General features: G+C 49.0%; 1 protein-coding gene across 1 annotated transcript in view; it reads left to right on the top strand.

Annotated features, from left to right (window-relative positions):
• The first annotated feature begins 5,398 nt into the window (after positions 1 to 5,398).
• Positions 5,399 to 26,659, top strand: part of TG (thyroglobulin) — a 237,827-nt gene continuing 216,566 nt past the window's right edge. Inside the window, exons 1-10 of the mRNA XM_047727291.1 lie at positions 5,399 to 5,448; positions 7,247 to 7,355; positions 8,707 to 8,804; positions 9,912 to 10,115; positions 10,479 to 10,638; positions 17,251 to 17,357; positions 18,291 to 18,434; positions 18,640 to 18,825; positions 23,431 to 24,525; positions 24,946 to 25,533. Of these exons, the coding sequence (XP_047583247.1) occupies positions 5,424 to 5,448; positions 7,247 to 7,355; positions 8,707 to 8,804; positions 9,912 to 10,115; positions 10,479 to 10,638; positions 17,251 to 17,357; positions 18,291 to 18,434; positions 18,640 to 18,825; positions 23,431 to 24,525; positions 24,946 to 25,533 (2,716 nt within the window). The 5' untranslated portion in view covers positions 5,399 to 5,423. The remainder of the gene's footprint in view (positions 5,449 to 7,246; positions 7,356 to 8,706; positions 8,805 to 9,911; positions 10,116 to 10,478; positions 10,639 to 17,250; positions 17,358 to 18,290; positions 18,435 to 18,639; positions 18,826 to 23,430; positions 24,526 to 24,945; positions 25,534 to 26,659) is intronic.

Here is a 26,659-nt window from a genome sequence, read left to right as displayed (position 1 = left end):
TTCCTCCCCATCCTTGCGAGCATTTGGTGTCGCCAGTGTTTGTTATTTTAGCTCTTTTAATAGGTGTACCGCGCAATCTCGTTTTAATTTCCATGTAGGTATCCAACGTTCCAGCACCATTTATTGGAAATACTGTTTTCCCTTGAATTACCTAGGTGCCTTTGTTGAAAACCAGTTGGCGGTAATCATGTAGATTTATACCTGTACTCTGCATTCTCTTCCCATTGATCGATGTGTCTCTCTTTAAGCAACACCACACCATCTTGATTACTACAACTTTATAGTAGGGTTTGGAATCAGGCAGTGTAATTCCTCTAATTATGTTCTTTCTTAACTGTTCTTGATAATCCTGGGTTTGTTGATTCTTGATACAAATTTTAGGATCAGATTTTCTACTTTTCAGAACATGTTGCGATTTGGACAGGAATTGCACTGAATCCCCAGGTCAGTTACCATCTTAACACTTGAGCCTTTTGATCCAAGAGCATGGTGTATTTCTCCTTTGGTTCAGAATTTCTGTGTTGTTTTCTCAGCAATGTTTTGTAGTTTCCAGTGTTTAGATTTTGTACTTTTTGTTGAATGTATTTAAAAATATTTAATTCTTAATATTGTGAGTGGAATTGTTTCTTTCAATTTCATTTTCAGATATTATTAGAGTATAAGTAAAATTGGTTTTTTAGTATCTTTGTGACATTGTTAAACTCACTTATTAATCCTAGAATTTGTGTACATTCTTTAATATTTTCTGAGGAGGAGACTAAGAAGACTTTATAGGTTCATGGAATGTGAGATCCTGGATTGGATCCTGGGACAAAAAAGGATAGTAGTGAAAAGCTGGTGAAATTCACTGAAGTCTGTAGTTAAATAGTATTATATTGATGATCATTTCTTGGTTTGGTAATTGCAATATGATTGTGTAAGATGTTAAGGTTCAGTGAAATTGATTAAAGAGGGAACTGTACCACTATTTCAATCTCTGCATAAGTTAAAAAAAATTATTTCAAAATAAGTAAAAAAAAAAAAAGACACAAAGAATGAAACTTACTGTGAACTATGGATTTAGTTAATGTATACATATTGTCCCAATAATTGTAACAAATGCACCACACTGATGCAAGATATTAATATCCTTCACCTGTGTGAAAGAAGGTATATGGGAACTTTCTATGCTCAGTTTTTCTGTAAATCTAAAATTGTAAGGCCTATTATAAATTTTAAAAAGTTGAAGAGAAGAATGTGAAAAGATAATTATAATATGCTATATTTGTGGTTTGGAAAGAAAAGAATTAAGTGAAATTATTACAAACCCACAGGCAATTTAAGGTTCCATCCTTGAAATAACTCTGTCTAGGAGTCAGACTTGCCCAGGAAATCAAGGAGGAAATGCAGTCATTAAAAAAGTATGCTTCAATAAAATCAGCACAGGAGCACTGGGGAATTGAAAACAACTTTAGAAGATAGGAGAACAAGAGAATATGGTGTGAGAGAAAGGCTGAGCTCTTAGAAGGTGGGCTGGCCTGATTTCAAATGGACAATGGAGCTCTGGGGGCCAGAGCAGGCTGATCAGGCAGGCAGTGGAGCCTCACGGGAGAGGCAATTGCTTTGAGAAGAGGCACTAGAGAGAGCAAAGGATCTTAACTGTTACCAAATCGGAACAGACTTGAAAACATTGGACCAGGCTGCACTCAGATCTTGGCACTCTTGTTGGATTTCTCTGAAGAGAGACAGGGCTAGGATCATGGGACTATTGACAAGTTCCATCTTAGAGCCACAAAGGGGGACCCCATGGTAAGAGTGAGGGAGAAGCATCCCTTGAATGACCACTGTATAGGATGCTTACAGAGAACCTAGACCCATGTGAGAAGACGGGACCAGAAGCATCAGTACAGAAACACTGACCCCATGGGGGGGTTCATTACTGCCCAGCCAGGGTGAAACTCCCACTTCTCACATGACCATCCTGTCTCCAACCTGAAAAGGCGCTTGGGGAGCTGCCTTATAGTTTGGCAAAGGTGGATTTCTAGGGTCCCCAACTTACCTTTGCTAGCATGGATGGAGGTAGAGCCACAGTTTTTTTTGTTTTTTTGTTTTTGTTTTTGTTTTTGTTTTTGTTTTTTCAGTGATGCTTGCTGGAATAGAGCAATTCTGCAAAAGATTTTCAGGAATTTTGGTGATTTCTCCAGAAACCCAGCAGGAGGGATGTGAGTCTTGAGTTACTGGGTATGGGGGAGGAGGGGAGAAGCTGTCCAAGGCAGTGGCATGGAACCAGCAACATGATAGCAGGGGGGCATAGAGGAGAGGCTTCTGGGAGTGATTCTCTGTGGTGGGCGGCAGCTGATGGATATCAGAAACAGGGACATCTGATGTTATAAGTGAACTCACATGAGTTTGCTCCTTGGTATGAGTTACAGGTAGAGAGGACACCAGGTAGAGTTGTCACACAAAGGAAACTATTTCCAGCAAATAAGGAGATCATGGGGAATAACCTGAAAGCTGTGACTCCTCAGCAAGGGTGAATGGGTTCCTTTATTTAGGGTTGGGATGATGATTTAGCTAGGGAAGCCTCGTCATTGTCTGTGGGGTTGGGCATAAGTTTGTGCGCGTGCCTAAGGAGACATGCCTGCACATACATTGTATGTTATGCTATGCTGTGCTCCTCCATGGGTGGGGATTTTAGCACTATAATGAGGTAGTGGTAACTACAGGTCACTCCAGGGTCACTCCAGGGTCCTCCTGCACAGGCATGTGTTGGGAGTTGGATGTTCTGCACTGTCCTTATTGCTCCAGGGGTAGTTTCCATTCCCATCTTGGGGTCTCTGGCCTTCGATGAGAGAGAAGCTGGAAAGGAGAGCTTAGGAAAAACATTGGACAGAGGTTGGTGGATACAAACAGGTGGGCAGTAAAGGTCAGGTCTTGGGATCCTGCTGGAGAGGATGCTGGCTTTCCAGCTATTTTCCTCTGCTTCATTCTAGTTACTCTCTGTTCCTAACTTCTTCACTAAGCCCCCCAGTATCAGGGCAGGGAGGAACTGAAAGGAAGGTTCTGCGGTCACATTCGGGGTCTGAGCATCCCAGTTGTGAGCCAGGCACAGGTTGTTTGGAGAGGAGCTGAGCAGGCATCACCACAGAGGCCTGTGTGTCCCCATGTGTCCCTGCATGTCTCCAGGCTCTCGGCCAGCACAATGGGAGCAGCTGAGTCACCGTGAGAAGGGCGAAGAGCCTGGCGCCGGACCCAGCTCCGCGCTCTGCTGCCTCCTGGAGAGAAGCACCTCTTCTGTGCTCCCCGTGGGCACCCCTGCAGCCCTGAGGTGGTGGGGGGAGCCCTCACGACCCCCTGCATTCCAGGGTTCCAGGGCCCTGCCCCTGCTCCCCCAGCACCAGACCCAGTGGAGCAGGACAGAGGCTGGGCCAGAGGCAGTGACTCAGCACGGCGTGGAGTTGGGCCTCCCGCTAGCCCCTCATCCACCCTTCACTCTTGGGGCTCAGTTCCAGCGGGCAGGTCAGCGATGCTTCCAGAAGACCCGATCCTCCTCCTGACCAATGTCGGAAGGTAGGAGCAGCCTGACACTGGGTCACCATGCATCACAGTGCCCTGGTCACCCCCTCACTCCATCCCATCACAGAGGTGTTTGTCAGCGGCATCCTCCTCAGCAGGGTGAGCATAGTACAGTTTTTTTGAGAGACAGACCACATTCCCACATTTTTATTACAGGCTATTGCTGTGACTATTCTCTTTTAGGGTTAGTTGTTAATCTCTTCCAGTGCCTAATTTGGAAACTGAACTTTATCATAGGTATGTAAGTATGGGGAAACCCAGTTCATACGGGGTTTGGTGCTTATCTGCAGGTTCAACCATCCCCTGGGGTCTTGGAATGGATCTCTGGGGATAAGGAGGAGGGGCTGCTGGATCCCCATTGTGAGGGGTGTCATTTGTCCTGTGTCAGAGGGGCTGGGTGGGGGAGTTTTTTGTGTAACATCTCCTTTTCCAGTAAACACCAACATTCCTTCTCACACTGTCTTTGCCTGAAATCTAAGTCTCATTATTAATAATCCCCTCCCAGCCCTCTACCCCCAGGGCTAGGTGGTCTTAGGAGCTGCCCATGGTCTTGACCTTAGAACACCTGTGCAGTGATTGTCCATCCCCCAGCCCTACAGCTGGAGAACAGCCTGGTGAGGACCAGGGTGAGCAGCCATGCCAGTGGCTAGTCCAGAGCTGGGGGCCCAAGGAGGCCGTGAGGATGGGTCAGGCCCAAAGCATGGGAATGAGGTTTTGCTGGTAGGCTTTGGGGGCTGCTGAGAGGTGAGTGGAGAGGTTAGGATGTCATTCAGCTTTGCCATTAGAAAGATAGCAAGAAGAAGTCGTCAAGAAGCTTTTTCTGGGAACATCTTGAATTTGAAATGTCTGCCAAACACTCAGGCAGAGTGGACTTGAAGCTTAACCACCAATTCTGGCTGGGGCTGGGGCTGGGCCTGGAGCTGGGGCTGGAGCTTTGCCTGGGCCTGGGCCTGGGGCTGGGGTTGGGATTAGGGTTGATGCTGGGGCTGGGCCTTGGGCTGGGATTGGCACTGGGCCTGGGCTTGGGGCTGTGGCTGGAGCTGGGTTTGGGGTTGGTGCTGGGCCTGAAGCTGGGCCTGGGGCTGGTGCTGAGTCTGGGGTGGGACTGGGGCTGGGCCTGGACCTGGGGCTGAGTTAGGGATATTCAAGCCTAGGGCATATGTGATTCCCCAGGAAGGATGTACGGAACAGGATTTCTTAATCCTTAATCTTTTTAATCCCACTCCCTGCCAGTTAAAATAACTGTTGAGTTTTACTTTCTGTCCTTTGAATCATGAACATAATAGTGAAGGTAACCAATGTTGGGAAGTTGCAAGCGGGGGCTGTTTTAAGCACTTCCCCTGTGTGAACTCCCGTAATGTTTATGGTGCCTCTACTGGGGAGTACAGCCCATGGCTCTGAGATCAGGGTCCCTCTTTCCCATCCTGGGTGCAGAGCACGCTCCCCATCCTAGCCTGTCCTGCCTTCTCCCGCCGGGGGTTAGCATCCCTCCAGACCCTTGCCGGCTCTCCCTCCCACTCAAGGGGCCTCAGCCAGGTCTTCCTTGCCAGCCCACCACCCCTGCCCCTACCTGTCACCAGTCCCTCATCCTACAGGCTGCTCTGTGAATCTGTCACTCCCTGGCACCATGTCATTTGCAAAATGAGAAAATCAGTAATATTAACTGCCAGCCTCTGTCGAGCCCAGACTCTTCAAGTCCCGTTTTTTTTTCCCTTACAGCAAACCCAGCAAGTCAGTGCATGTTGTTATTCTCCTTTTTCTTCTGTTTTCCAGAGAAGGAGGTAGGGGTTCAAGAGCATGAGGTGCACATCCCGGTCGCACAGGGAGAGGAGTGAAGGAAGAAGTCTGGCTTTGCCAAGAGAAAGCACATGCTTTACAGCCTCTGTGTGGCAGGTACAGCTCCTGATGCCTTTGGGCTGGGGATTCAGAAGTCCTGGGACAGAGGGGAGAGGACAATAAGTACGAATAGGAATGTGTGTGTGTGTGTGTGTGTGTGTGTGTGTTTGGCTTTTCTCACTAAAATTCTTATATTCTATACTAATAACTTTGCCTGCTTCCTGCCATATTCTCATTGTCTAGAATAGGGTCCACTCGTGGAGGGGAGGGGAGTCTAAAAAATATTGATGGATGTAGGAAGCCAGGGAGGGAGGGAAGAAGACAGGATGGAGAGAGGAATGGAGGAAGGGAGAAAGGAAGGAAGGAGGAAGTGAGGGAGGAAGGGAGGGAGGAAATGCTTTTTTCCTGGGAGGGCTGAGCCTGATGCCCATAGAGCCATAGAGCTTTGGCCTTCATTTGTGAAGATGAACTTCAAAGCTGCCCAGCCCTGTTCTGCTCCACAGAGCCTCAACAGGATTCTCATCCGCCACTGGCCACATGAGTGTCCTCAGAGCAGGCAGACGCAGGTGGAGGCCCCCTTGTGACCAGCAGAGAAAACAGGGCAGGCGCTGCATCACTGAGTGCTTGTGGGCGGGGGAGCTGGTTCCAGGGCAGGGCTATAAAGGCTCCCTGGCCAGGGCCGAGGGCGGGCAGTGGCTTCTACCCCTCCATACCCAGAAGGGCCCACAAAAATGGCCCTGGCCTTGTGGGTCTTCAGTCTACTCGGCTCAGCCTGCGTGGCGTCGGCCAACATCTTCGGTGAGTTATGAGCCCAAGGCCACGGAGCAGAGGGTTTGGAGGGAGCTCTCAGGCCACAGCTCCGATGTCAGCCAGGCTTGGCCCCAGTGCCTCGGGACATTTCTGATCTCATTCAGTCCTCATGATGTCCCAAGGAGGGAATTCAGATGAAGAGACAGGTTCATAGAAGTAGACTGAATTGCCTTGAGTTCACGGAACCAGTGATTGGTGGAGAGCAGATGGGAAATCAGATCTCCCTAATTCAATTTTAGCTCACCCCACCCCATTCAATTTTAGCTCACCCCACCCCATCCTTTTAGTGAATTTTGGCACTGACCTTTTTTTTTTTTTTTTTTTTTTTTTGTATTTCCTTAGCTATCTCAGGCCGAGGCCATCCGTGGGAGGCATTTGAGTGTAGTCTGCAGGTAGTGAAAAAAAAACAAATTCATCTGTTCAGTGAAATAGACATAAGTTCCAGCAGTGGCTCGGCCACTTGCTGGGTGACTTTGGATAAGTCTACGCTTTGGTATTCTTGTTGGAAAAGTAAGCCAGTGATGCCTCCCTCCCGGGGTGGTTGTGATTTCTGAGTAAGCTCCTGTGTGTCACATGTGTTCTCAATGTGACAGGCAAATACGACTTGGGGAGTTACTAATTAGTTTGCATTTCTGAACTGTGCCAAGAAAGTGTCCTGCCCCTAGGGTTGGCTTGATAAATCCAAGAACACCTTCTTTCTGGTGTTCAGACCTAACCCCACCGAGGTTCAGGGGAGCATGAGGGTCTGAACGTTGACTTTGAATCCTGCTCTTGCCAACTGTTGACCTTGAGCAGGTTCCTGCCACTGTCTTAGTGACACAAGGGTAAAACGCAGACATCACTTCCTGGGAGAGGCTGAGGGTTAAACGAGCCAAAGGCATACTTGGAAACACATGAATAACCACCAAGTTGCAAGTTAGAAGGTGATTATTGGTGATGATGCCGGAAATACAACTCAGGAGAGCATCTGTGTTTTGGGGAGCCCATCATTGTCAAAGAAATCCCATCCACACTCTTCCCTGATGAGCTGCTTCCCTTTCCCCAGAATACCAGGTGGACGCCCAACCCCTGCGTCCTTGTGAGCTGCAGAGGGAGACAGCCTTTTTGAGGGGAGCGGACCACGTTCCTCAGTGCGCAGAAGACGGCAGCTACCAGTAAGACTTCCTCAGCCCTGTGGACCCCTGGGGCCCTAAGAAATGTTAAAGCTTATCTCCACCCCTCCCCCCTGACCCTGTGAGGTGCCCTCACTCTCCCCCACCCGTGTTCATGACATGTGACACTGTCACTTGGGGGGAGGGTGGCAGGTGTCCTCCTCTAGGGTCTGTTCCTCAGGCTGATGAACACTAGATAATCTGACCCAGAGTGTCCCGGTCACTGCTTCATTCCAGCCGGGACCAAGGACTTCCCTTTTTTTCTGCCAAAACTTGCAGTCTAATTGCTTTAATGAAAGGTGTGGGGGATCGATGCGTTGGCGCCTCCTGTCCTCTGTGGGTACTTGTGAGAAGTCAGAGGTCAGGGGAAGGACAAGCTGCCTGCACTTCGGCCCTGCTAAGGCCAGCGATCTGGGCCAGGCGCTTCTGTCTCCCCATAGTGAGCTCCTCTCCGGAAGGGGTGTTTGGCCCCCCTAATGTGAACGTGCGTCCTGGGCTCTCCCTATAGAACGGAGCCATAATATACACGACATCCCAGCAGAAGGCACAGGAATCCTTTGTGTGGGCCTGGATTTTGACGTTCCTGTGCTATTCCAGTCGCATTGGACGAGGGGAGCTCTGTGCGTGGACTGCGTTCTGGGAACGCCCATGAAACATCGCTGCTGACCTCATTTTGTATGTGCTCTTAATGCACCTGGCAGTGCAGAGACCCCGTGGTCCAGCCCCTTGTTGGGCATCTGGGATGTCTGGAGCGACATAAGGGCTGGGGGGAAGCTCACCTTTGTGGTTTTATTCGTGTCGCTGTTCCCCGTCACTTGTAGTTCCAGGCACCCCCCGCCCCGGTCCTCCTCAGGGGGCTTGTATTTGCTTTTCTCCTCACCTGGAGCCCTTTTGACCTCCTTCTGCCCCTAGTAGGACAGCCGATCCTCCTGCCGGCCTCACCGCAGACACCACATATCCCAGACAACCCGTGTGTCTCCTTGTGTAACCCACACCCGAGGCTCTGCTCTCTGCCGGCCTGGACCTCATGGGCTGTTTGCCCACCCCTGGGCCACAAGGGCACTGGCTTTACCCCCTGCAGTGGATTCCAGGTGGCAGCCACATGGTGGAGCGGGCGTTTGCCACAGACCTTGTAGATGGGATGGCTGGAGGATGGACGGCTGAGCTGTCATGGGGATGAGCAGGACAGGAAAAGGCCAGCTTTGGCACTGTGTCGCTCACCCCCTCCACTCCATGTCTCCCTAATTTAAACGAATGAAAACTTGGAAGACTGGAAAGGAGAGGAAGACTAAGCTGCGTTGTGGCTCGGGGCCCCAGTAATGCTGTCTATGTGGTGTGTCTCTCCTGCCTGCAGGACCGTCCAGTGCCAGAATGATGGGGGCTCCTGCTGGTGTGTGGATGCTGATGGCCGGGAGGTGCCTGGCAGCCGGCAGCCTGCTCGGCCCGTGGCCTGTGAGTGCAAGATGGGGCATCCGGGGGAAAGGGGTTCCTGTGACCCGGCAGGTCTCCCTCTGGGTTGCTGGAGGTTCCTCTTCCAATTAGGGTAACAGTCCTGCACATGAGGCCCTACTTCCTGCGGGACTTCTTTGAAAATCCAGCAAACAGGTGCTGAACCGGCCCACTTGCGGGCTACCTGCCAGGCTCTGAGGAAGCCACGGGCCAGACATCCAAGGTCACTGGAAGCAGAATTATGCCACAGACACACCTAGTGCTTTCTCACCTCGGTGTTTCTAAAATCGGAGACCTAGGTGAGCATTTCCCCATCGAAAACAAGTATTATCATATGTAGTCAAAGAAACACAGCCTCCAGGAAAGCACATCAGCGCTAAGCCCAAGACAGAGTCCAGTGGGGACTGGTCATCTTGAAATGGTGATATTGAGCCTGGAGCCAAAGATCTCCTTTAAGGAGAAAAGCTCTGTTTGGGGCACAGGGTTGTTCGTGGCGGGCCTGGCCAGCCTGGGGAGCAGGCTGGCTCCCAGCACGCTCCGGCTGAAAGACCTCAGCCCAGTACCATGACCTCACTGAGCTGTGGTCCCCCACCTTTCATAGGAATGTAGGATCCACCTCACAGGACTTAAGGCAGGTGTGGAACCCCAGGCACACAGTCGGTGCTCAGCAGAGGCAGTGATCATCCAGGTCACTGTTCTTCATGCACCTAGGAGGATGGTCGTGTTTCAACCCTACACATAAGGAGGGAGACCCAGAGTGGTGCAGGGAGGGTATGGGCAGGGGTGTGCGAATGTGTTCCGACAAGCTTCCACCAGCAGACAGCCTCCCCCTCTGCAGCACCCGGGCTGTGGGGGGTTCCCGTGGACCAGTGGGCCACAGTGGAGTCTGCCCTTCCCTGACCTGGCACATATGATGCTGGGAGAAGTCCTGGGATAAAGCCGGACAGCCGGAGCACTGGTCCTGAGCTTTCTGCCAGCTCAGAGGATCCATCGTTCACGGGCCTGTCACTCCCTCTCCACCGGGGGTGGGAAGGACATGTCCTGGTCTCCAGGGAGAGAGCCTGAAGCTGTCCCTGCAGCACGGTCGGACACTTCTCCATGCACCCTCAGGTCCGTCTTTCTGCCAGCTGGAGAAGCAGCAGATCTTGCTGAACGGCTACATCAACGGCACGACGGCAGCCTACCTTCCCCGGTGTCAGGCTTCGGGGGATTACGCGCCTGTGCAGTGCGACCTGGGGCAGGAGCAGTGCTGGTGTGTGGATGCAGAAGGGATGGAGGTGTACGGGACGCGCCAGCTGGGGAGGCCGACCCGGTGTAAGTCTCTGGATTCCCCGCAGCCCACACACCCAACCCCCACCCCGAGTGTGCGCAGCTTTCCACCCATAACCGAGACCTCCTCAGGTCTCCCTGACCAAAGGCAGAGAGCCCAGCCCTCAGTACAGAAAATGAGAGCAGTTGAGGAAGGCCTTATCACTTCTAATATCACCACATGGTGCACGACCAGGATTTGCTGGCCGGTTGGAAGAAGCATCAGCATGGAGGTCAGTGGCAAGTCCCCCGTGCGGGACTCCATCTCTGGCTGGGTCTGGGTCACGTGTGTAGGATGAACATGGCCTGCAGAAGCCTACGCACCTACTCCTACCTCAGCATTGAAATCTTGTCCTCGGAATTGTTTAGGTCCCAGGAGCTGTGAGATAAGAAACCGCCGTCTCCTCCACGGGGTGGGGGACAAGTCACCACCGCAGTGTTCTCCAGATGGGGGGTTCCTGCCTGTCCAGTGCAAGTTTGTCAACACCACAGACATGATGATTTTTGACCTGATTCAGAGCTACAACAGGTAAGAGGAGCCGGCCTCTGGGGTGTGTCCAACCTTGGACTATCTCTTGTTAACCCTTGCTGAAGCTCTTGCTCACACTGGGGCGGGGGGGCTTTGAGGTGTCAGAGGCCCAGGCTGCTGGGAGTTGAGAGAGGCCTCACTCTCATAAGCTGCTGGGCATCTGAAGGACAACAGTATTTTTTAACAAAGCAAGCTGGCAACAGACATCTAAATTAAAACTACGTGAACTCCCACTGTCCCCTTGCCTGGGCCAGGCAACCCACGGAAATAAAAAGACCAGAGAGCGAGGACATATGTATTGGGATGTCTACTGCATTGTTTCTCACTGTAGCAGAAAACAGAGAACAAAGGGACAGAGAGACCCAAGGTGGACGGCTGGATAAATGGCCACCACCGTCAATACGAATGCAGCTGTTAGACAGAAGGAGAGGGTGCTGCCCTGTATATCATGATAATATACAAGATACAAGGCATTTGTTTGATTACTTTTTACAGAACAAATAAGCACACACCCTTTTACGTGCATAGATGGGGATAGGATTCTGCTTGGGTCTGTACGAGATTAGGTGAGCACAGGGGATGGATGAGTCAGCGCACACTGGGTGGGGATCATGGCCATCGGCAGGGTCAAGCAGCTGTGGAGAAGCAGGGGTAGGGAGAGGGGAATCAGCAGAGACGGAGAGAAGATGGCCCTCTTGCAAGCACGGGCATCATCATATGTAAGTATTTTTGTGAATTGTGTGTTTGTACACATTTATACATAAGCATAGGGATTTAGGTAACAAATGTACAAAAAGAGATGCATGATAGATCTTGACCCAAATAATCAGGTTGCTTCTGTTATTTAAGATGGCCCTTCTGTCATTGTAAAGGGCCAGCACAGACTCGGACAAGATTGAAATGCCCTGAGTGAGATCAGTAAAAGTATTAGTCTGTGGCTACTGCTGGGAATTCTCTTGGAGAACCTGAGCCTCTGTGTGGTTGGCTTCCAAGCAACCCGTTTCTTTCCCTCTCCACGAGAGAGTTCCCATGGGCTGTGCTGGGAGAGGTCTCAGGCTCACATCCTGGCCACAGGAGCTGGCCCGTGACAAGTCTTATTTGAGCTGTATATTCTTTTAAAAACTGAAGCATTTCAAGTTAACTCCATGAAATTTCTGTTTGCATAGGTAAAAATAGTTGAACATCAGCAATTTCTTATGTTTAACTTAATACACAAAATTCTGAATTCCTGAATTCCCCCATGGCACCAAGAAGCTGGCTTTGAACTGTCCTTTTTGGACTGATCACACACGGTCCAGCAGCCCAGCACTCTGTATCCCTCTGCCTACTCCTTCCATCTGTGTTACCTGCCTGGCCCCATTGCATTTGCCTCTGTGACCCTCATTCTAACTCCGCCCCTGCTTGGCAATGTGATCTGCTCATTTACTCTGTGTCCCTGTTCCTCAGTGCCCCCATCTGAAATATGGGGAGGGGGCAGAGCCAAGTCCCTGTGCACTAAGTTCTGGTGAGGATCTGATGAGACCTCATCCATGAAACCATGGAGACAAATGCAAATTATTATGCATCTGTAGGAATTCCTCCCATATTGCCCAGGTGCAAAAAACGTGAATTGTTTTTTCCCCTTCCCAGGCTTAGAGAATGGCCTGCCTATGTGCACATAAGGATTTCCCAAAAGCTCGATTTACTGATACTCATTGATGCAAACCAGTGTGGACTCAGTTCGACTGAGTGCTTACTCTGTACAGGCAATTTGACATCCTTCTACCTACTTTAATACTTACAAAAAAAAAAAAATTATGTTCTCTAGCAAGAGATGACGCATCTGAAACACAGAGGCTAAGGAACTCACGGGAAGCACAGTCAGTGGGCGCTAGTGCTTCCTGGCTCTACTTACTATCCACACAACCCCGATTCAGCTCTCTCCCTGCAGCACCCAGCACAGAGCTTTGTGCACAGTAGGCCTGCTGTCCATGCTTGTCACGGGCGCTTTCAAGAGCTTTGCGGGGGACAGCTTGAGGCACAGTTCACAGCTCCTTCCACAAGAGGGCAGTCAAGTTAAATGCAAAAGTTCAAGACTCAGCATCCATTGTTTAAGACAAACAAAAAAAATTACTCCTGAAATGAGATCCTTTCCTTCATGAAAGCAAGTGTGTCTCAGAGGGGGATTCCGATTTGGAAAGGTCATGGGAAGGGTTGGGTGGTTGGTTACGAGAAGCCCAGCCGTATTCAGAGGTTTCTTGATAAGCTGACCCAGGCAGCTGTTCCACAGGGCATGATGGTAGGAACCCCAGAGGCCAGGTAGAGAGTCTAGATTTCATCCCTAAGGTTGAAGATAAAATACAGAATGTCCAGTTACATCTGAATTTCAGATAAGCAAGGGGTAATTTTTAGTCTTAGTATGTCCCCAATATTGCATCAGGAATTTTGAGCCTGGCGGGGGTGGGGGGAGATTGGGTATATTTTGAATTTCGGAAAGAATGGACTGGCTGGAGAAGAACAGGGGGAGTGCTGGGAGGCCCCTCTGTGGGTCTGCGGGCTCCTGCTCGGGTCCAGGCGAGAGACCATGTTGGCGTGGACTGAGAGCACGTGGCAGAAGGTGCTGTGAGGAGACAGAAGTGCTGGAGAAACATTGCTGAGGTGGAATCCATGGCACTTGGTGAAGGTGGAGGGTGAGGGAGAGGAAGAGCCAAGCCCAGGTCTCGTTTCTGGGTTCATGGTACAGGATGAATTTGGAAAAGGAAAGTCACAAGTTTGGTTTTGGAATGCTGAATCTGAGAGGCTTTCTTTTTGAGACTTCCAAGTAGAGAGCACGAAGTAGCTGACTTACTTGCATGGGGCCTGGAGGGGAGGCCGGAAGCCTACGGTGAGCTCATTTGCCAACCTGCTGTGTTGTTCTGCATGTGCCCAGGGATGATTTGCACTTGAATGTGGCCATAGTGTTTGCCTGCTTGAAGCAGGTCCTTTTGCCTTCTGGAGGCCATGGCTAAGGACACCTGTTTGGCTGGTGACTTTGAAAACCATGTCACGGTGTGAAGTAAATTTGCTGGTTCTTCTGACTCTACTTTTCCGACTGCCTTCACGCAGCCACTAATAGAGAAACGTATTCTGCCCAAGCAGATTGTAGGTCAAGATTTTAGGAGCTGATGCCATTGCTAGACCTTCGTGATCCATTCTAAAATTCAGTTAATTGGTTTGTCAGCTCTTGTCCTTAGTGACTAAGCAACCTCCAACTTTCATAGCAACCCTAGATCCTTGGCAACCCATGCTAATCAGATAACCCAATGAGAAGGATCAGATGTGTCTTAACGTGTGGCACAAGGACATCATTCTAGAACATGGGGAGAAATCTTCGAAGACTGACCATCAGTTACCCTCATAGGAGACATCCACGCCAGGTCCCCCTATTGAAGGAGTGCTCTTCTGACTCCTAAATTGCTAATTTATTAATTGATGGCTGGATTTCTAGAGGAACCATCTCTAGGTGCAGTGGAGAGTCTGACTGAGGGGCGGTATCTGCTGCCTGAGCTCAGGGCATGGATGCTGGTCTGTACCAGACCAGGACCCGGTGCCTGGCAGGGCCTGACCTTTCATATTCCACTGAGCCAGAGCTGGGATTTCTCTAATTGGGCTGGCCACAATCTGAGCCTCAACTCAGGACAGCTACCCTTTCCCTTTCCCCCTGCACCATGATCTTCTTTCTCAAGAACTTTCTTAAGATCCTCCTAAGGGTTTGCTCTAATTCAACAGAAGGGACACATCCTTCTCTACTAGATGAAATATGTCATTTTTTATTTTTAAGGTATTGTGCTGATTTTCTCTTCTCCTTTCTTCTGACATCCCCAAACAGGCTAGAAACAGGAAATAGAGGAGATCACAGGGGAGACAAAATAAAGGTAGAAAATAAGAATAAGACAAGTCAAGGTTGGCACCACTCACTCTATAAAGGTTTCTTATCACAAATATAAGGGGCTGTGTATTGGTCTTCAAGCGCCTTATACCCAGAGGAAGAGAAAACATTCTCAGTTATTTGGTTTCCACCAGATAAAAGTAAACCTGTTTCTCAGAAGAACACATTTTTTTCTTCTACTGAAAATGGAAAAATCTTTGTTCCTCTGATTCTCATAAAAGGGACAATGCCATATGCCACAGGGTCCTATATAACTTGACCATGTCCTGCTGCTAACAGGACAGTCGGTTTCCTAAGACCCATGTCTAGAAGGATAATGGCCATGGAGCTTTCAGGAATAGCATGTTCATGGTAGAGATGCTTGTGTCCTGATGTTCGTCACCAGACCTGTGCCTCCCCCAGTGACGACCAGCCTCTCAGTTTTTCCTTCTGCCTATACTGTCATCCCCTGCCCCTGCTTTGAAGTTGGAGACACGCTAATGATCCTTCTAGACATGTTCTCCATTCTCTCCTTGCCAAATCCTTGTTCTTAGCTTCAGAATCCCACTCCAGACTCACTTCCTCTGGAGCATTCTTTGGCTGTACACCAGGTTCCAAACCTAGTTGGCCCAACTATTAGGATAGAGCCTTACCCCCATTTCCTCCAGACCTTGGGTTCAGTTTCAGTAGTTGGACTTTTGTTGGGGTGGCAGAGAGGGGTGGGGATCTAATAAGAAGGAGGTTGGAAGCATGGCAGAGGCCCTCCCTGCGTTTGAAGTGAGGTTGTGAGGATCCGGTGAGATTAGAGAGTGTTTGGTGCAGTGTCTGATCATCTAGAACATGCCCCCTGTTATTATTTTCAGGAGTAGTAATGATGAGCAATGACCCCATAGGATTAAGCCAAGGCCGGAGCTCTGACACCCCTGCCTCTAGACCTAAGCTCTTCTCAGGGCACATAGCATTGGCAAGGACGGGTTCCAGGTGTCAGCACCAAGGGTCTGCCCAGAGGCCAGAAGACGACAGCCCTGGAGAGACCAGGTGGCAGTAGCTGCCTTCAGGTCATCTTCCTGGGGGGTTGGGAGGATCCCCCCATCTAGCTGAAGCCACAGTGATCTCGCATATGCAAGAAGGAAGGATATCGGGAGTGAGGTCCATGAAAAAAAACAATGGAGGCCCAGGTACTGGGTAGCTCCTAACACAGTAAATGCAGAGAGGAGGTCTCTGACCCTAAAGTGGTGGGATGAAGATGGCTCGAGAGTCCTGGGACGGAGCACTGGTCCTAGGACATGACCCTGAAGCAGGCCTTGGGTGGAATCAACAGAACATGGGTCTAGAGTGATAGAAACTTCCTGTGTCTAGGGCTGGAATGGGTTTCAGAGCCTTGGTCCAGCCAGATGCCCCATCCCTGCATTCTCCAGCACGCGTGCCTTCCACATCTATTAGATATCGGGAAAGGCAGGCAGAGGAGAGTGTCTGAATGAAACAGAGTCACATGCCTTTCAGAATGTGGAGCAGAACCAGGTGCAGCCAACATACACTGAATAACACCACTGGCAGACGTAGGCAGCACGTGGTCGGTAAGACCTGGGTTTAAACTCTATCTTTCACCAGCGTTTTCAAGATCGGCAGCCAACATAACATACCTTACCTTCTGCAAATACACCTGCAGTGTATTTGCAGGCCGTGCTGTATTCTACCTTTTTATGTAATGTTATGTATGCATCCATTTGAGAAATTTACCATCATTTACTTATTAATTTTCCTATCATTGGACATTAAGGTTGTTTTCAGTGCTTTGTTGGATTAGATGGCACAGCAGTGGGTCTGTGCAGAGAGCTGCTGCTTCTGCTCACTGACTGGGGATGTATTTCCGGGCATAGGTAGAAACACCTTATGCTTGTTTCTCAGGTGCTTGCCCTCTAGGGTATAAACGCAAATCTCTCGATGTTGCATAAAGATGAAAAATTCTTCTCTGGTTGCTAAATCATTGCACACGGGAAGAACTCTTAAGTATGGTTTTCTATCACGTAGCTTCATCTTACTTCAGGATCAGGAACCCAGTCGATTAGCTCCTGACAGCAGTTGTGAGCTCAGACACAGCGTGGGCACCCTTTCCCTGCACTCGTGGAAAGGAATGCACAGCCCTTTTAAGTGGTGTCATGTTGATTTCACATGTTTTCAACTATGGGACTGGGAAATGTCCTCAAGAATTTCCTATGGTGGAATCTGGCTTCTTTTCAAGCTCTGGAAAAGTTGTAAGGGGCTTGGAGTCGTTTGATCTCCCCAAATGAGATCATCTGCAATGCACCATATGTTTGTGAAGCAAACTTGGCCTTTCGTCCCTAGAGTTATAGTCTAGTAAAGTTATACTCCAGTAATGTGAGGTTCATCACCTGTGTTCTGCCTGATCCTAGGAGGCATATGCTTGGGTAGAAACTGGTGAAAATTCACGAGGGAGAGAGAGGACTAATTACTAGGTGACAGCTGAGCACAGCTTCATTTTCACTCATCCAGCTTGGCTCTGGCCAGGTAAATCCAGCTTAGAAAGGAAATCCATTTACTGTAAGAAACATGGAGCAAATGGCATGAGATTTAAAAAAAAAAAAAAAAGGCAGACATTCCTTCTCTCCAGATGAGATGAGTCCACAATTATTTATTTCTACAAGAAAAGCTTGTGAAGACTTATGCTTTAGGAAACAGTGACCATAAATCTCCTTCTGCCTTAGGTTTCCAGATGCATTTGTGACCTTCAGTGCCTTCCGGAGCAAGTTCCCCAAGGTGTCTGGGTATTGTCACTGTGCGGACAGTCAAGGGCGGGAGCTGGCTGAGACAGGTAAGCACACCTCAGGCAAATGGAGGGAGAGAGAGGTATTCCGCAAACCTGGAAGCTTAAGTATCATTTCCTGCCAAGAAGAAAGAGCAGTGTCTGCCTCCTCCCCTGCTAGGCTGCCCTGAGTCTTGAAGAGACCATTTTGGAAATGTTCATCTATGGTGCTTTGAACACAGCTGCTGGTGCATATGGAGCCTTTGTGCTCACCAGAAGGAGGTGCTCCGCTTTGGGCAGATGCGGCTCTCTCTGAGCCTGGAGAGTGGAACAGCGGATGCATTTTAATCTGCTCTCATAAGCAGTCCTCCTTTGTGGTGCAAACAACCTGCACAACTGTACACAGCAGCCCTGACTTTGGAAACCATTAAAATGTTTTTTTTTTTTCTTTTAAGATTTTATTTATCCATGGGGGGGATGGTAAGGGAAGTAGAGAGAAAGGGAGAGAGAATCTCCAGCAGACTCCCCACTGAGTGCAAAGCCTGACGTGGGGCTCGACCTCATGACCCTGAGATTATGAGCTGAGCCAAAATCAAGAGTTGGGCGCTCAACCTACTGAGCCACCCAGGCGTCTCCGAAACCATTAAAATCTCAATCAGGGGACACCTGGGTGGCTCAGTTGGTTGAGCAGCTGCCTTCGGCTCAGGTCATGATCCCAGCGTCCTGGGATCGAGTCCCACATCGGGCTCCTTGCTCGTCAGGGAGCCCGCTTCTCCCTCTGCCTCTGCCTGCTTCTCTGTCTGCCTGTGCTCGCTCACTCTCTCTCCCTCTGTCTCTGACAAATAAATATATAAAATCTTAAAAAAAAAAAAATCTCAATCAGACCTGATGCGTGGTGATGCCCCCGTAGGCACTGGCCCTCCTAATATCTGTGTGATGGTCCAGGTCAGGACTTCCTTTCTGAATGTACCTGTCCCTTGACATGCTTCTGTCCTCGCTCAGGTTTGGAGCTGTTACTTGACGAAATTTATGACACCATTTTTGCTGGCCTGGACCTTGCCCCCACCTTCGTGGAGACAACTCTGTACCGGACACTGCAGAGACGGTTCCTAGCAGTTCGGCTCGTCGTCTCTGGCCGGTTCCGATGTGGGTACCGAGGGGATGAGGCATGTGCATGTTTCTGCTTGGAGGAGACCACTTGGGTTTCAGAGTCACCGCAGCCACCTTGTCTGTTCCCCCGAAGTGGGCGCCAGGGTTTAAAACGTTGTCAAAGCAAAGAGAATGTGTGCTGTCAACCCAGGAGCCTTGTTCACATGCTGTCCTCTCCTTTTCCCACCCCCATCTCTCCCAGGCCCCACAAAATGTGAAGTGGAGCGGTTCACAGCGAACAGATTTGGTCACCCCTACGTTCCCAGCTGCCGCCGGGACGGGGGCTACCAGGAGGTGCAGTGCCAGAGGGGAGGCTCCTGCTGGTGTGTGGACGCCCGAGGGAAGGAGATCCACGGAACTCGGCGCCGAGGCCCGCGGCCATCTTGTGGTGGGTTGCCTCTCAAGGGCCTTCTCTTTGGTTCTCGTCAAGTCATATGACTTTCACTGCTTCTCCAGACCAACCACCCCAGAGCCCACTCATTCCACTACCTCCTGAGTGTCCCCCAGAGGCCCTTCGAGCCCAACATGATGGAAAACCCACTTATTGTCATTAACTTCCAACATCTTTCTCCTCCTATGTCGGACGTAGTTGTTTCCTCAGTGAGCTCAGAGAATAGGGGCCTCATAGGTGAAGAAAGAAAAGAGAATTATGTTTACTGTGCTGTGAGAGAAGTGTGTACCAGTAACAAAAGCAGTGCAAACAGGGGAGGTTAGGTCTATCTTGCAGAGTGTATGATGAGGAGATGTTCAGGAAGACTTCATAGAAGAGGTGATGCTTGATTAGTCTTCTCAAGTAAAGATATTTCCTGAAGGAGGAAAGTAAGGAGAGGTGTTCTCCATCTATTGAGCAGGAGAGTCAAATTATAAGGACATATATGATAAGCACTGGTGTGGTACTGATGCTGAATCTGCAAGAAGGGTAGAGAACAGTGTTGCAGTAGGATCAGGATGGGGCTCTGCACTTCAAGCCCCGGGGATGGTCGGGATGAGACAGTGAGGTTCTCCTTACCAGAGCAAAGGCTTCATCCTAGAGGTCAGGTGAAGAGGTTGAAGGATTTTAACCTATAGAGTTCCATGGTGGGTTTTGTGTGTAAGAAAGACCTCCTAGGCACTTGGAAGCAGGGTGTGTTGAAAGCAGGATTAGACTATAGGCCTGGGGCCAGTGTGAAGGTCATTGCAATGTCTTGAAGACTGAGGAGGGGACTGTATTATTTTCCTGGGGCAGCTGTGACAAATGACCACAGAATCAGGGACTTAGAACAACAGAAATATATTCTCTTACAGCTTTGGAGCCTAGAAGTTCAAAGTCAAAGTGTCAGGAGGACCATGCTCCCTCTGAAGGCTTCCAGGGAGAAACTCCTTCCTTGCCATTTTCCTGGCTCGTGATCATTGCCAACAATCTCTGGCATTCCTTGGTTTGTGGCAATGGGAGCCTCAAACCCTGCTTGGTCATCAGTGGACTGTCTTCCCTCCTGTCTGTCTCCATGGCTCTTCCTCTCTTCTCAAAATGACACCAGTAATATAAAATTAAGAGCCCACTTAACCCTAGTATGACCTCATCTTAACTACCTACATCGACAATGACCCTATTTCCAATTAAGATCACATTCTGATGGAGGCATAATACTCCACAGTGTATATGGACCACATCTTCCTTATCCATTCATCCGTTGAAGGGCATCTTGGTTCTTTCCACAGGTGGCCATTGCTGCTATAAACATTGGGGTACAGATGGCCCTTCTTTTCACTACATCTGTATCGTTGGGGTAAATACCCAGTAGTGCAATTGCAGGGTCATAGGGAAGCTCTATTTTTAATTTCTTGAGGAATCTCCACACTGTTCTCCAAAGTGGCTGCACCAGCTTGCATTCCCACCAACAGTGTAAGAGGGTTCCCCTTTCTCCACATCCTCGCCAACGCACGTTGTTTCCTGTCTTGCTAATTTTGGCCATTCTAACTGGTGTAAGGTGATATCTCAATGTGGTTTTAATTTGAATCTCCCTGATGGCTAGTGATGATGAACATTTTTTCATGTGTCTGATAGCCATTTGTATGTCTTCATTGGAGAAGTGTCTGCTCATATCTTTGTCCATTTTTTGATTTGATTATCTGTTTTGTGTGTGTTGAGTTTGAGAAGTTCTTTATAGATCCTGGATATCAACCTTTTGTCTGTACTGTCATTTGCAAGTATCTTCTCCCATTCTGTGGGTTGCCTCTTTGTTTTGTTGACTGTTTCTTTTGCTGTGCAGAAGCTTTTGATCTTGATGAAGTCCCAAAAGTTCATTTTCACTTTTGTTTCCTTTGCCTTTGGAGACATATCTTGAAAGAAGTTGCTGTGGCCGATATCAAAGAGGTTACTGCCTATGTTCTCCTCTAGGATTCTGCCTCCATCAGAAAGGATGAATACCCAACTTTTGTAACAACATGGACGGGACTGGAAGAGATTATGCTGAGTGAAATAAGTCAAGCAGAGAGAGTCAATTATCATATGGTTTCACTTATTTGTGGAGCATAACAAATAGCATGGAGGACATGGGGAGATGGAGAGGAGAAGGGACTTGGGGGCGATTGGAGGGGGAGAAGAACCATGAGAGACTATGGACTCTCAAAAATAATCTGAGGGTTTTGGAGGGGTGGGGGCTGGGAGGTTGGGTGAGCCTGATGGTGGGAATTATGGAGGGCACATATTGCATGGAGCACTGGGTGTGGTGCAAAAATGAATACTGTTACGCTGAAAAGAAATTAAAAAAAAAATCACATTCTGAGGTTCTAGGAAGGAAGTGAATTTTGAGGAGACACTGTTCAACCCAGCACAGGGACCGATACGAAAGTAGAAGCGGCGGTCTGGGGCGAGGGGCATGGACGTGAGAAATGTCACAGGACACTCCAGTAAGACTCTATTCCTTCTTACCAGTAAGATCCTGAAGGGAGTTAGGGGTGAGGGAGAGGAGGAAGGAACCTAGGAGCTGGATGGATTCCGCAAGATTGCAAACAGTGAAGGAAGCGGGCAAGTGTTTTTGTAGTCTCGAAAGGGATCCAATGCTCATGTTCATTCAATAGTTCCTGTGAAGTCACTGATGTCTCCAACTTAACATTTTGAATGTTCTACATGGTGTTTGGTAGTATTCTATCTGCCAAGTGCGAGAACGCAGAAGATTTTGAAGGTCTGTCTTGATGGTATTTATGATTAGACTGACGTTCTCTTAAAACCTAGGGAATATTGTGCCCTCCAGGTTCCAGGTGGACGTGGAGAACTATGGTTTTTCCAAATTAAAACCAGAATGTTACCAAATGTGGGGATCATATATTTTACTTTCTCCTCTCTGGTGTATCTGTCCTATTTCCATGCAAACGAATGCCACAGGGAGTCAATGTCTGCATGCTTTTGCCTTGGTAACACTACATAACACATGAATGGAAGGGATATGCCCTCAATTTGGAAACAGAATAAGGAAAGCCATGGACTTTATTTCTTCCATACCTCCCTGTAATACCTTCCATTCAAGGCAGCCATGGACTGGTTGAGGGATGTGTTAGGGGTTCGGATGTTCCCAGTCTGTTTTCTCTCTCTGACCACATGTTCCTGTTCTTTCTCTGTTGCCTGGTTACAGAGGGAAATTGGCTGACTTCCTTTTTGGCATCCGTGTGAACCGAAGGGAAAGAGTTATTTTAAAAAGTTGGGGGTGGGTGGGTGGGTGGCTGAAAAGGACCTCTAAAATATATGGTTTTATGGAGAAACATGGAACTTACTTGTTTCCACCTGTGGGATGGAGATGCTTGGAATTTGAATTTAAAGTCTTTTTCCTTAATGTGATTGCAGTTAAGCTAGATTATTCTGATAGAGCGACCTGACCAACCATGCATGGAGTTGACTGAGCAGATCACTGTTTAATTAATAACTTCAAGGAAAGGTCAAGAAGCCTAGAAAAATGTACTAAGTGTGTTTGTTGCATGGGCATTATTATATTATAGGAAATATTTCCATATTTCCTATAATATAATATTGTATTATATATTACAACATAGGAAAATATTTATTATAGGAAATACTAATAGCATTTCAATTATGGTTCTTATGCTCCAAGAGCCTATAAACTAGTTAGTCTAGACAAGCCTACCCACGAGGAGTGGTTAGGCAGCCGTGCAAAGAGCATATAGTGAAGTATTAAAGTCCATTAAAAATTCTAACAAGAGAATGCTAGGGAAAAAATTTCATTAAAAACAAATAGGAATTTGTGGGTGTATTAGTTTCCTAGGGCTGCTGTAACAGATGACCACAAACCGGATGGCTTAAAACAACAGAAACGTATTCCCTCCCAGTCTAGAGGCCAAGAGTCTGCAATCGAGGTGTTAGCAGGGCTGACCTCCCTCTGAAGTCTCAAGGGCTTTCATCCTTGGCCCATCCAGGTTCTGGGGACTGCTAACCCTCAGCCTTCTTTGGCATGTAGCTGCTTTCTGTCCCCATCTTCATGTGGCTCTTTTCCCTGCGTGTCTGTGTTTTCACATGGCTTTAGAAGGACATCCATCATTGGATTTAGGGCTCACCCGAATCCAGTGTGACCTCATTTCAACTAATTACATCTGCCAAGACCCTGCTTCCAAATGACATCCTGTTCTGAAATTCTGGGTGGATAGGAATCCTGGCTGAGGAGACAGAGAGGACATTTGGTGTGAGTGTGTGATCAGGTTTTTAGAAAGGGGGCCAGTGCCTATGACCCTCACCTTAGTAGGGGGTCACGCTCCAGTGAAAGGCAGGAGAGGGAGTCACGTCAATTGGAGCACTCATGCCCCCAAATGGCCACCACAGAGGCTGCTGGGAGTGGGGGCAGGGAAGAAAATAAAGAAATAATAGGCTAGAGGAGACAGAGGTACAAAATGTTGATGTTCTTCGTTGAAATGCTTGACATCTTACTACCAGAAGGGTCTGTGGGGCGGCCTCAGTGTTCCTTGTTGATGTTGAAACCATTTCTCCTGTCTGCTCTGTCTTGTGCAGCTGAAGACCAATTCTGCATCTCAGAGAGGAGACAGGCCCTGTCTAGACTTCACTTCGGGCCCTCCGGCTACTTCAGCCAACACAACTTGTTCGTGGCTCAGGAGGGAAGATGGACGTCTCCAAGAGTAGCCAAATTTTCCACATCCTGCCCTCCCTTGATCAAGGAGCTCTTTGTGGACTCTGGGATTCTCCACCCAATGGTTGAAGGGCAGGATAAACAGTTTCCTGCCTTAGAAACTCTCCTCAGAGAGGCCATTGGAGCGATTTTTCCCTCCCGAGAACTGGCTCGTCTTGCCCTTCAGTTTACCACCGGCCCAAAGCGCCTCCAGCAAAACCTCTTTGGAGGGAAATTTTTGGTGAATGTTGGCCAGTTCAACTTGTCTGGAGCCCTTGGCACAAAAGGCACATTTAACTTCAGTCAGTTTTTCCAGCAGTTCGGTCTCCCGGGCTTCCAGAATGGAGGGACCCATCTCTCCAAGCCCCTCTCCTTAGGATTAGATTCAAATCCTGCCACAGAACCCCCTGAAGCCTCTAAGAAGGGAGATGCTACGAATAGGCTGATTGTGGACAGCTTTGGCTTCGAGATCAACTTGCAAGAGAACCAAAATGCCCTGACGTTCCTTGCTTCTCTCCTGGAGCTTCCAGAATTCCTTCTCTTCCTGCAGCAGGCTCTCTCTGTGCCAGAAGACATAGCGAGGGATTTAGGTGACGTGATGGAAATGGTGCTCAGCTCCCAGGGCTGTGAACAGACACCTGGCAGCCTTTTTGTTCCACTATGCTCGGCAGAAGGAAACTACGAGGATGTCCAGTGCTTTGCTGGAGAGTGCTGGTGTGTGGATTCCCGGGGCAAAGAACTTGCTGGCTCCAGGGTTCGAGGTGCACGGCCCAGGTGCCCCACAGAGTGTGAGAAAGAAAGGGCTCTCATGCAAAGCCTCTCGGGCAGCCTGCCCGCTGGGGCCAGCCTGTTTGTCCCTTCTTGTAACAGTGAGGGGCATTTCCTACCTGTCCAGTGTTTCAACTCAGAGTGCTACTGCGTGGACGCCGAGGGGCAGGCTATTCCTGGAACTCGAAGTGTGCCCGGAGAACTCAAGCGATGTAAGTCTGTTGAGTATCCAAGCCACAGATCCTGATTCTCTCTTGGGGCCCTGACATGGTGCAGTGCAGAAAAAATGGATTCCGTTGTAACTGCTGCAAAGGCAAAATTAGCCAATTCACTTACAAATTGTCCAGCGAAGTGTTGATACTGTTAGCCATTCTGGTGAGTGAATACGGGGACTCATTTGGCCTTCAGGAGTTCAAAGTTTTCTGTAGAGCTGACAACAGCTGGTTGCAACAGTGCAACTTTGGTGCTGGGGATGCTCTTGGTCTAGATGTTATTTACAGATTTATGGTTGATGGGATTTCTTTGGCTGTGTAAAGTTTTAGATAGGATTAGGATAGTCAGGGGTTTTCATCTTGGTCTTTTGGGCTCATGGAACTTTTTCACCTGAACTACCTGCTCCTTGTCCCTTGCAGGCCCAACGCCCTGTCAGTTACAGGCTGAGCAAGCCTTCCTTGGGGTAGCTAGAGCACTGGGCTCTGACTCCAGCGTGCTGCCCTCCTTCTCCAGCAGTTACGTCCCACAGTGCAGTGCCAGTGGACAGTGGAGGCCCGTGCAATGCGATGGCCCTCCTGAGCAGGCCTTTGAGTGGTACGAGCGATGGGGGGCCCAGAACAACAGTGGCCAGGAGCTGACCCCTCCAGAGCTGCTAAGGAAGATCACAAGCTATCGAGAAGCAGCTTCCGGAAGCTTCCGTCTCTTTATTCAAAGTCTGTATGAGGCTGGCCAACAGGGCATCTTCCCGGGGCTGGAGAGATACCCTTCTTTCCAAGATGTCCCACTGGCGGTGATGGAAGGCAACCTGACCCAGGCTGGGGGAAACATACTCCTGGAGCCCTACCTCTTCTGGCAGATCATAAATGGCCAGCTCAGCCGATACCCAGGGCCCTACTCAGACTTCAGTGTTCCTCTGGCACACTTGGACCTTCGGAGCTGCTGGTGCGTGAATGAGGCTGGTCACGAACTGGAAGGCACCCGGACAGCACCGAGCGAGGTCCCGGCATGTGAGTTAAGCCATGTGGAGAGCTGAATCTGTGTTTTTACAAGCAGGGTGTGTGGTAGGGGGATATTGTCAGAGCTGGCATGAAGTTCGGATATGGCCAGGTAACCTGCCTTTTGTGGTTGAGGCACCCGAATGCATTAGTCAGCTCTTGCTGCTGTAACAGAATACCACGGACTGGGTGGCTTCACCAACAGACATGTCTCACAGTTCCAGAGGGTACAAGTCCCAGATCAAGGTGTTGGCAGATTCCTTTCCCAGTGAGAGCCATCTGCCTGGCTTGTGGAAGACCACTTTCTTCCTGTGTATTCACATGGCAGAGAGAAAGAGCTCTGGTCTCCTCAACTTTTTGTAAAGACACTAATCCCATCCAGAGGGCTCCATGCTCATGACTTCTAAACCTCATCACCTCCCTAAGGTCCTCCTTCCAAGTACCATCACCTTGGGGGTTAGGGCTCCAATACATATATTCTGGGGGTGGGACATGAGCATTCAGACCATAACACCAAAGCTCATGGAAAGGAAGTCACTTCCATACACCACTGCAGTAGGTGTTGGTATTTGTGAATAGAATCACATTGTGTGTTGCTCAATCCAAAGGTCTACCTAATTTATGAGAGATTACAGGGGGCCAAGAGCCATATCATATCTAGTTTACAGCCTTCCTCGGTCCTAAGATCATGTTTTGCCACAGACAACATCCAGTTCAAATTTGAGGCATTGATTTAAATAATCAATCATACAATGAACTACATTAACTTCAAACCAACACTCTGTCAATTACAGGCTGAGCAAGCCTTCCTTGGGGTAGCTCGAGCAGCCAAAGGAGGTCGATGAGTTCCGCTCTGTGGCTGGTAGACTTTATAGGAGAGCTGTGGCATCTGAGGCATGAGCAGAATGAGGCTAACTCCATCTTAAATTAAAATGTCTTATTACCAAGAGGCCATGCTGGAAGCTTGAAAGGATAACAAGATGGATTCAACACTTATTATCAAATGAGAACCTCTCTAACCAGCACTTGCTAATGTTACAGGGGATATTACAGCTCTTCAAGGCCAAAGAAATCTCTCAGTCCACTCTTTGCAATGTTCAACACTCTCCACACCTTTCTGGATCATGATAACATCAAT

This window comes from Lutra lutra, chromosome 4 (genome assembly GCF_902655055.1).
Source record: "Lutra lutra chromosome 4, mLutLut1.2, whole genome shotgun sequence".
NCBI lineage: Eukaryota > Metazoa > Chordata > Mammalia > Carnivora > Mustelidae > Lutra > Lutra lutra.
The sequence above is the reverse complement of the archived record's forward strand: the minus strand, read 5'-3'. Positions and strand labels throughout refer to the sequence as shown.